The 10,869-nt window shown below is 47.0% G+C and overlaps 1 protein-coding gene across 1 annotated transcript in view; it reads right to left on the minus strand.

The window, feature by feature from the left end:
• Positions 1-9,085, minus strand: part of LOC124709102 (myrosinase 1-like) — a 53,465-nt gene extending 44,380 nt beyond the window's left edge. The window contains exon 1 of the mRNA XM_047240751.1: positions 8,923-9,085. Coding sequence (XP_047096707.1) covers positions 8,923-9,085 — 163 coding nt within the window. The remainder of the gene's footprint in view (positions 1-8,922) is intronic.
• Between the last annotated feature and the right edge of the window lie 1,784 nt (positions 9,086-10,869).

The raw sequence follows: 10,869 nt of genomic DNA on the forward strand, positions 1-10,869 counted from the left end.
CATGTATAAATCTTACTTGCTCACGAAGTGTGTAAATATTAATGGTCCGCAACTCTGCGCTCAAAGCATAGTAGACTGACTGTGTAGGAGTAATTTTTGTGATGTGCTGTACATAAAGTTTTTTTAGGTGCACGGGTATTGTTAATTACACTCGTCAACAAGAACATTATGACCGCCTTTGGCACAGATAACAGTGGCAACGTATCGTGGCATGGGAGCAGTGAGGTCTTGGTAGGTCGTTGGAGGTAGTAGGCACCACATACGCACACACAGGTCACCTTCTTCCCGTAAATTCTGGGGAGGTGGCGATACGCTCTGACGTCACGTTCATTCCCATCCCAGATCTTTTCGTTTTGAGGGGCCACCCCATCATCTGGAACTCGTCACTGTGTTTCTCGAATCACTCCATCACCCTCTAGGCCTTGTTACCTGGCGCATTATCTTACTGAAGAAAGGCACTGCCGTCGGGGAACATGTTCGTCTGAAGGTTGGTTCGTTGGCTGCAACCAGTGTACTAGACTCCTAGGCCATGATGGTGCCTTGTACGAGCTCCACTGGACCCATGGATGCGCACATGGTTGTTCCCAAGGCATCATGGAGCCGATGTCAGCTTGTCTCCGTCCCACAGTACAGGTGTCAAGGAGCTATTCCCCTGTAAGACCATGGATTCAGAATCGCCCTCCCATCGGTGTGATGAAGAAGATATCGGGGTTCATCAGACCATACAACGCTCTGCCACTGCGCCCACATCCAGTGCCGATGGTCTGGTGTCTACTTTAGTCGATGTCGTGTCGTAACGTTGGCACACGCATGGGTCGTCGGCTGCAGAGGCCTGTCATTAGGAGTGCTCCGCGGACTGTATGTTGAGACACACTTGTGCTCTGCCCAGCATTAAAGCCTGATAGTTCTACCACTTTCGCCGTCTGTCCTGACTTACGAGTCTGCCCAGCCTACGACGTCCCACATCTCCAATGAAGTGTGGCTGCCCAACTCCATGACGTCCGAACGAGGTTTCACCATGGCTTCGACACGTGTTGAAGACACTCACCACAGCACTCCTCGAACAACCGAGAAGTCGATCAGTTTCCGAGATGCTCGTGCCGAGCCTCTGGACCATCACATTCTGCCCTCGGTCAAAGTCAGACAGATTGCCCACCTTCCCCATTCTACACTACTGGCCATTAAAATTGCTACACCACGAAGATGACATGCTACAGACGCGAAATTTAACCGACAGGAAGAAGATGCTGTGATATGCAAATGATTAGCTTTTCACAGCATTCACACAAGGATGGCGCTGGTGGCGACACCTACAACTTGCTCATATAAGGAAAGTTTCCAACTAATTCCTCACACACAAACAACATTTGACCGACGTCTCCTGGTGAAACGTTGTTGTGATGCCTGGTGTAAGGAGGAGAAATGCGTACCATGACGTTTCCGACTTTGATAGAGGTCGGATTGTAGCCTATCGGGATTGCAGTCTATCGTATCGCGACGTTGCTGCTCGCGTTGGTCGAGATCCAATGACTGTTATGAATATGAATATGGAATCGGTAGGCTCAGCAGGGTAATACGGAACGCCGTGCTGGATCCCAACGGCCTCGTGTCACTAGCAGTCGAGATGACAGGCATTTTATCCGCATGGCTGTAATGGATAGTGCAGCCACCTCTCGATCCCTGAGTCAACAGATGGGGACGTTTGCAAGACAACAACCATCTGCACGAACAGTTCGATGACGTTTGCAACAGCATGCACTATCAGCTCGGAGACCATGGCTCCGGTTACGCTTGATGCTGCATCACAGGCGGGAGCGCCTGCGATGATGTACTCAGCGACGAACCTGGGTGCACGAATGGCAAAACGTCATTTTCTCGGATGAATCCAGGTTCTGTTTACAGCATCATGATGGTCGCATCCGTGTTTGGCGACATCGCGGTGAATACACATTAGAAGCGTGTATTCGTCATCGCCATACTGGCGTATCACCCGGCGTGATGGTATTGGGTGCCATTGGTTACGCGTCTCGGTCACCTCTTCTTCACATTGACGGCAATTTGAACAGTGGACGTTACATTCCAGATGTATTACGACCCGTTGCTCTACCCTTCATTTGATCCCTGCGAAACCCTATATTTCAACAGATAATGCACGACCGCATGTTGCAGGTCCTGCACGGGCCTTTCTGGATACAGAAAATGTTCGACTGCTGCCCTGGCCAGCACATTTTCCAGATCTATCACCAACTGGAAACGTCTGGTCAATGGTGGCCGAGCAACTGGCTCGTCACAATACACGTCACTACTCTTGATGAACTGTGGTATCGTGTTGAGGCTGCATGGGCAGCTGTATCTGTACACGCCATCCAAGCTCTGTTTGACACAATACCCAGGCGTATCAAGGCCGTTATTCCGTTATTACGGCCAGAGTTGGTTGTTCTGGGAACTGATTTCTCAGGATCTATGTACCCAAATTGCGTGATAATGTAATGACATGTCGGTTCTAGTATAATATATTTTTCCAATGAATACCCGTTTATCATCTGCATTTCTTCTTGGTGTAGCAATTTTAATGGCCAGTAGTGTACATTCGCATGGGCACTGCATGCGACGTCCATGTGTCTGACTAGCAGTCATTCCTCGTCATTTGCCGCTGCTGTTGCTTGCTCGGGTTTATATCGACAGTAGGTCCGTGCTAACAACGTTCTGGGTGATCAGTGAATACAAACACTATATCGCATGTCTTTGTAGTCGAACATCTATTACATCTTTTGTAAGCGGTTTGCAGCTTTGTCTGCTAATTCATTTCGTTTAACTAAACCTGTTGTCATCCTTGAACTTTAAACAGGACTTCTCATTCGATAGTTAGAGAGCCTTTTCCCAATCGCTACTAACTTTCTTTACAGCCTCACCTCATTAATATTAACAACAATCATGTATTTGAAAAATCAGTCGTACATCATCATTTAAACAAAAGAAATTCTTCAAATTGTCTGTGGAAGATTTAACTGAGTAGCTCAAGAGAACCGGACACCACACCGGATGCTGCTTCTGCACTGGGACATCATCATCACCAAGACATCAAGTTGATGGACATTGAGAATCTGTGTGTGTCCTTCATTGGTACTGGTGGATATAATTACGGCCCCTCTGCTCTGAATTCAAAGTGCAAATCTGGAAAGGCGCCTGTGATCTATGACATCGCAGGGGAGGGAATATGCAGGACCATAGAACGCTAGATGTGAAGACCAGTGACACTTGTTTCCAGCAGGATGAAGAGGTTTGCTCAGTTTCCGAAACAATTAATGTCCACCATAATAGTTACCTCTTGTCAGTATTGTTCTACTGTAAACTTTGCTGGTGACACTTTCAACGAAGTGTCTGAAAGGCTGCAAAGGAATGACAGTATATTCTTCCTCAAGAGCCATGGCCAAACAAGGTAGCGATGTTGGACGCTGGGGTCTGGAGCGAAGGTGATATTCTAACTCATCTGGACAGGCCAGTCCATTTCAGGAATGTTACTGCCCACAAATAATTGCCTCACTGGTGCTGCTGTATAACTGCGTGCATTGTCGTCATGCTCATATAAACAGTCACCATCGCCGAATAGTTCCTCTACCGTACGCACTGTGGAGTGTCATAAAATGTGTTCATATCCTTGCACATTTAGACTTTGCACAAAAGCAGTAAGGTAAGCACATCGTAACTATGACAAACAATCCCAAAACCGAAACACCACCTATTTTGTACATCACTATAGAAACTACACAAGATACTCTATGTGATCAAACGTATCCGGACACATCGCCGAAAATGACTTACGAGTTCGTGGCGCCCTCTATCGGTAATGTTGGAATTCAGTATGGTGTTGGCACCCCTTTGCCTTGATGACAGCTTCCACTTTCGCAGGCATACGTTCAATCAGGTGCTGGAAGGTTTCTTGAGGAACGGCAGCCCATTCTTCACGGAGTGCTGCACTGAGGAGAGATACCGATGCCGGTCGGTGAGGCCTGGCACGAAGTCGGCGTTCAAAAACATCCCAAAGGTGTTCTGTAGGATTCAGGTCAGGACTCTGTGCAGGCCAGTCCATTACACGGATGTTATTGTCGTGTAACCACTCCGCCACAGTCCGTGCATTATAAACAGGTGCTCGATCGTAAGACGAAATCGCCATCCCCCAATTGTTCTTCAACAGTGGGAAGCAAGAAAGTGCTTAAAACATCGATGTAGGCCTGTGCTGGGATAGTGCCACGCAGAACAACAAGGGGTACAAGCCCCCTCCATGAAAAACACGAGTACACCATAACACCACCGCCCCCGAATTTCACTGTTGGCACTACACACGCTGGCAGATGACGTTCACTGGGCATTCGCCATATCCACACCCTGCCATCGGATCGCCATATTGTGTACCGTTTTTTGTCACTCTACACAACGTTATTTCACTGTTCTATGTTTACGCTCCTTACACCAAGCGAGGCGTCGTTTGGCATTTGGGGCGTGATGTGTGGCTGATGAGCAGCCGCTCGACCATGAAATCCAACTTTTCTCATCTCCCACCCAACTTTCATAGTACTTGCAGTGGATCCTGGTGCAGTTTGGAATTCCTGTGTGATGGTCTGCATAATTGTCTGCCTATTAGGTATTACGACCCTCTTCAAATGTCGGCTCCCTCTGTCAATCAACAGAAGAGGTCGGCCTGTACACTTTCGTGCTGTACGTGTCCGTTCTCGTTTCCACCTCACTATCACATCGGAAACAGTGGACCTAGGGGTGTTTAGGAGTGTGGAAATCTCGCGTACAGGCGTGTGACACAAGTGGCACCCAATCACCTGAGCACGCTTGAAGTCCGTGAGTTCCGCGGAGCGCCCCATTCTGCTCTCGCACGATGGATAATGACTACTGAGGTCGCTGATATGGGGTACTTGGCAGCAGATGGCAGCGCAATGCACCTAATATGAAAAAACGTATGTTTTTGGTGTGTCCGGATACTTTTGATCACATAGTGTTGCACGTAGAGTAGTTGAAGCATTCACCAAAGCCTTGCCGTGCATAGTGCATAGTGCATAGTGTGATACACCCTTGCACAGCACTAGTTTCCAGTCATCCACTACCCAGTGGTGTAGATCTTTACATTACCTCAAGCGTCATTTATCACTGACTATAGAAATGTGTGACTTTCGATGAGCTGCTCAGGCAATCATTTTTAACTGCTTATGCAGTCTTGGGGCTGGCTGTTAGCTCTTTGGGACTCACCGGTGAGTGATTCCTCCCAACGCTCCTCGGCAATGCTCGACGGTCCCCGTCAGTCAGTATATGAGGCCTGCCTGCCCTTTGTTTAGCTGTGATGCTCGCTTCGCGTTTCCACTTCACAGTTCACATCACCAACAGCCGACTTAGGCAGCTTTAAGATTGGAATGTCCCTGATACATTTGTTACTCAGGAGACATCCAGTGACTAGACCACTTTCGAAGTCAATGAGCTTTCTTGGCCTACGATATCTGCTATTAATGCCTTCCTACTGACAACACACTACTCCACGCCTGCTCTTATACCGACGTGCCCCTTTAGTGACATCTACTGGTCAATTCCGCCTTACGTAGGGCCGTGCAGATAATACTGATCAGGCAATCTAATTGTCCGACTGGGACTCGAATGTCCTACCTTTGCTGCAACTCCTTTTACATCCTCACGACTCGACCGAATGTATAAATCCTCCAATACCTCTTCCATCTCTTCTAAACTCCGAAGTCAACGCCCTGCTATTTATAACGTGATTTAACGTAATTAATTAAGACCGAAAAGCTTCTAGCAAAGCACTGAAATTCTCAGTGGGGGAATACCGCCAGAGGTAGAGGGGAAATATGGTAGCGCTATTTACGTAACACTTCCACGAAACTGAAAACTATACTGAAACGTAACGTTATTCGAACAGACCTCTAAGTAAGGACTTGCTGTCGAGTCCCAGTCAGGCACTCAATTATATTCCGTCAGTGTATTAAAAAAAAAAAAAAAAAAAAAAAAAAAAAAAAAAACTCCACGCTTAGTACACTGAGAAGATTTACTGTTCGAACATCCTCCAGGCTGTGGATGAACCGTATCACTGCTATGTCTGTCCTTCCCTATGTGCTAAATGAGCAACACATGCAGGATAGGAGAGTGTAAATGCGAATGGTATCTGTATTTCGATGCTGAAAAAGACGTGCACCAGTCTTCTACTGTAGGACTATAGCAATAACGGACCGTCAATGGGCAATCGCGCTCGAGTTTCGTAAACATATCACGCCTATGTGCAGTAGCACGTGGAAACGAACTGTTGATGCAGTCAGTAGCTAGCGAAGGCGTGAATCATACATTCATGGGAGTTGCAACAACCCAACAACCCCCTCCCTCCAACCCCATGAAGATATCCGCTTCAGACGGAGATGAAACGTTGGTTTTCTTCAAGAAACACATTCGACCACGACATAATAACGCGAAATACTTTAACAATCACCACAGCGGCACTTGCAGTTCTTCACGATTAGCAGCCTCGACTAGGGATCGACGATAAGAAATGAACGAATCTTGCGCTGCACCATGAGCTTCCAAAGCCGTCTGACTTCACGTTATCTGGACTTTGTTGAGGAGATTTGCGGAAGATTCCATCCCTGTGCATCCCCTTCAAACAACACGGTTAATTTCCGATGCCACATATCAACAACGCTGAATGGTGTAACACCAAACATCCTCACAACAGTGTGGGATGAATTTGACTGTCCTCTCGATGTTGTCTTACGTCCATTGAAGCCCACATTGAACATTTGTGAACGGCAAATTAAAACTTTGATCGTAAACTTCATTATGTTTAGGTTCACCAAGGTTGTACATGGGGTGGTTCCTTAGAACTCGTAGCGATGATGGAGAAGGACAAATGAATCAGCTGAGCTAACGGACCCTGGTCTGGAAAAGACCGAGTTGAAATTTATAAGCGAAATTCGTTCTTATATATCTCACAGTGTAATACATACACCGGCATTACTGCTGCTAAAATTGCAGGCTGGACAATCTCGATGGGTGCTTAAGTGCACAGGTCCTTACCGCGTGTTGCGTTCAGCCAATGGTTCTTGCAGCTGCTTACAGCAGATCCTCTTTTCCCCATATGTGTACTGTTCACTCACCACAGACAGATTGCCAAATAGTAGCAGTAGTCGTGTTTGGGCCAGTGATAACGCCCATGCTAGAGCTGTGAAGAGGCAGCAGCAAAGATTACCAATCAATGTTTGAGCAAACAGTCAATGATTACGTATTAGGACCATTTCTTCTTCCTCTATGCTGAAATGCTCCGGTGTACACAGTGTTTATCAGAAACATACTACCCTCGTTTCTGGAACGTATTCCACTTATTATTCGTCAATGAACGTGATTTCTATGGTATCGTGCAGAGATCGTGTTGATGCACCAAATTTGGCAACGCAAATTGATACCGCGGACATTCGCTAGGGCTCTCTGCAATCTGCAAAGATGTGTCGGAGGCACTCCTCAAGACCGTGCCTACCCCATCAGCTCTGCAGTTCCCTCGTTCCAAGGTCACTATTGTGTCGCACTAGCAAGAGGCCTCCCCACTTCGAGATGTCGTCTTGAGCAGTCATCAACATCGAGTAGCACAATGTTTGTGAAGTTTGAATTGGACGTACATGTTTTTCAAGGGTATACATTACACTGCAGGAGAACAGGATGTTGCCGCGCGGGATTAGCCGAGCGGTCTGGGGCGCTGCAGTCGTGGACTGTGCGGCTGGTTCCGGCGGAGGTTCGAGTCCTCCCTCGGGCGTAGGTGTTTGTGTTTGTCCTTAGGATAATTTAGGTTAAGTAGTGTGTAAGCTTAGTGACTGATGACCTTAGCAGTTAAGTCCCATACGATTTCACACACACACACAGAACAGGATGTTAGTTAGTGCATCAAGTGATGCTTTGCTAATCCATGAATTATTCAGTACTAATGTGGTAAGGAAGTGTGTCTACACAAGTGAATCTTTTACTCATTTATGTAATAAAGTTAACTAATATTTCACGCGTTCTAGTTTGGTGCGCAACCTCACTGAGCAATCAAAGAATCAACAGCTGTGGCCAAACTAAAGCAGCCTCGCCTGGTCACAACAGTTACAACACGATGGAGCCCCACCTCACTTTGGATTGAGGGTCTGTGAACACTTTGATCAGAAATTACCCGATAAATGGGTATGCAGAGGATGTTTTGTGTTGCGGACAAGCCTGATCTCACCCCATTAGATTCCTTCTCGTGGGAACATGTGAGAAGTCCTGTGTAATAGACGACTTTCAAGACTGAAGAGGATCCCCTGGCAACAATTCTCAAGAATTACTATTACCTGCGACACTGCGCAAACTATTCCGTGGATAGTAGAATGTGTACAACAGAAGTTTGTGCGAAGCTTCCATACCTGCACGCTGGGGGACGGTATATTGAACAACTGTTGTAAATGCAGCAACTTTCTAAGCTTGTGCAGGAGAAATGAAATTCATTGTTACGGTACCATCTCTGACATAAAATTACGTGCACCATTGCTAACCCATCAACAGGGGAAATTAAAGGTATAGGGCAGTATTAAGCAAGAAATCTGTAAGTCATAATCCGAGTTCGGAAATTGGGCCACCATCAGTTTAAGCACTGTGTGAGGCTAAGATGGAACTTGAGTAGATTTTCACTTCTAGTTTTGCACTCGGTCGTTTCCGGACTAGCGTCCCATACCTGAAATTGCTACATTTACATTTCATCAATCCTGAAAGTTTGAAAAATCTTCACAGAATCAACCTCTCTATTCAGCATTTCATGAGGAACTACAGTGAGGTACGTGACTTATTCTGGGGCAACACCGATGGACATAACATGGCGTCACGATACGTGCTCCAATTGCAGCTACTCACCATCCTCGTTCCAAGCGCCCTCTATCTGGTATGCAGCGGTGGCGGCGCCCAGGTAGAAACCGTCTGGGAACTGGTTGGCGGGTCTGCCAGATGACTTCACAGGTACCCCCTGCGCCAGGCAGAGCAGGGTTGCCACCACCACAGGCACCAGAGTTCGCCTCATCTTCAGGTCTCTTCACCTGGATGACTGCGATAACAGTTCTCGCCAGCACCCGTGTTTATATACATGCGTGAGGTCAAATGATAGCAGAGACCAGGACCTAACAAATATCCCTGCTTATCCCTGTGTTGCAAATCTTAAGGGTAAGATCCAACGTAAGTTTTAAATTTATTACTGTAGATGACTAGTATGTTTTCAGCATCTCAGTTGAGAAAAACAGCACCCCACGTCGAAGTAACAAGCTAAGAAGTACTTAAGACTTTGATACGTTTTCTAAAGCTATTTAGAATGGGTGTGTCACAGTACGATGTAGATAACTGCTTGCATACGTAACGAAGGCACGGCTCAGATAATCTTCAGATAAGCCAAAGTCAGACAGATCCATCATAATCTCTGTCAGTCCACAATAACATGGCCATTTATTTGTTTTTTTCAGTCTAGCTCGGTATCGGTAAATGTCACACGATGTGAAAAGTTGAATGAATCATATAATTGACAGTAATTTCTTGGTTTTAGCATGTCAGCTACAAGTACCGAAAAGTCACACAAGCACGTGAGGTCTGCTGCATGCGTGACATACACGACAGGTCATAATCGAGCTCCTGTGTGATTTAAGAGTAACTGGACGCTGGGCTTTTACACAAACTGGAATGAATCACTTAGATGTGCATTTCGTTTCCACGTTTGATGCATTTTCAACCTTATTGCTTGAAAGCTCACAGTGATTTTGCCTGATTGGCATACCGATTCTGGACCGCACAGCCTTCGAATGGAAACTATTTGGGTGCCCCTTATTCCATAAACTGGTACTCTTCGTTGGTGCTATGGCATCCAGTGTACGTGACACTCTGCAACGACACCCAACAACAAACCCATCCTGTCCCATAAAAACACTGGCTGTCTGCCCACGCAGGGGCATCAGACAGGCGAGTCGTCTGCTATGGCGTGGGCTTCCGCACTGAGGTCGCCAGATCTGTCATCTTGAGAGGCCCCCTGTCTGGAGACACAGCTGCAGTACTGGCAGAAGAGGGTCTGAGGTCCTTGCAGTCACCAAGCCACTCGGTGTACACTAGCGCCAGACACTGCCACCTAGACGCAGGTTCAGGGTTTGTACCCAGACACCTGTCAAAACTCAAGTGGGGGACACTTGAGCACCCACCCAGTAGCCCTGATCTCTCCCATGACATTAATACACCTTTGGTCCCTTAAAAAAGGATTTAGAGTGGTCGACAATTCCTGTCGGATGAGAGCGTACAGCAGACAATTATCAACTCGTATCCTCAGCAGGACATGTTGTTTTACCAAACAGGCAGCTTCAAGATGGTGTATCAGTGGGATGATTGAAACAGTGGTCATGGAGATTTTACCTCATTGGCACGCCGATTCTGTATGGTGCAGCTATCGGTCATATACTTTTTGGTTGCCCCTTATAACTTAAACTAGAATTTTTGGACGGTTCATGTGGTACATGTGGCAAGATCGGCGACCACTCAACAACGAATCCACTCTGTCGCGTATAAACACTGGCTTTCTGGACAGACAGGGGCATTAGATTGGCGAATCATCGAGTCGGTGTCCGCAACAGAGTAGGCTTCTGTTTGAGGCTGTCATCATTCAACCGTCATCATGACAGAACCACTGTCTGGGGGTACAGCCACAGCTGTGATAGGTGATATTCGAACTGAGGACCTCGCAGTCACCAAGCCACTGAGGGTCCACTAGCGCCAGACACTGCCAGCCAAACACTGGTGCAGGGCTCGCACCCAGATACCTCTGCCACCAAACGC

This window comes from Schistocerca piceifrons, chromosome 7 (assembly GCF_021461385.2).
Source record: "Schistocerca piceifrons isolate TAMUIC-IGC-003096 chromosome 7, iqSchPice1.1, whole genome shotgun sequence".
Classification (NCBI taxonomy): domain Eukaryota; kingdom Metazoa; phylum Arthropoda; class Insecta; order Orthoptera; family Acrididae; genus Schistocerca; species Schistocerca piceifrons.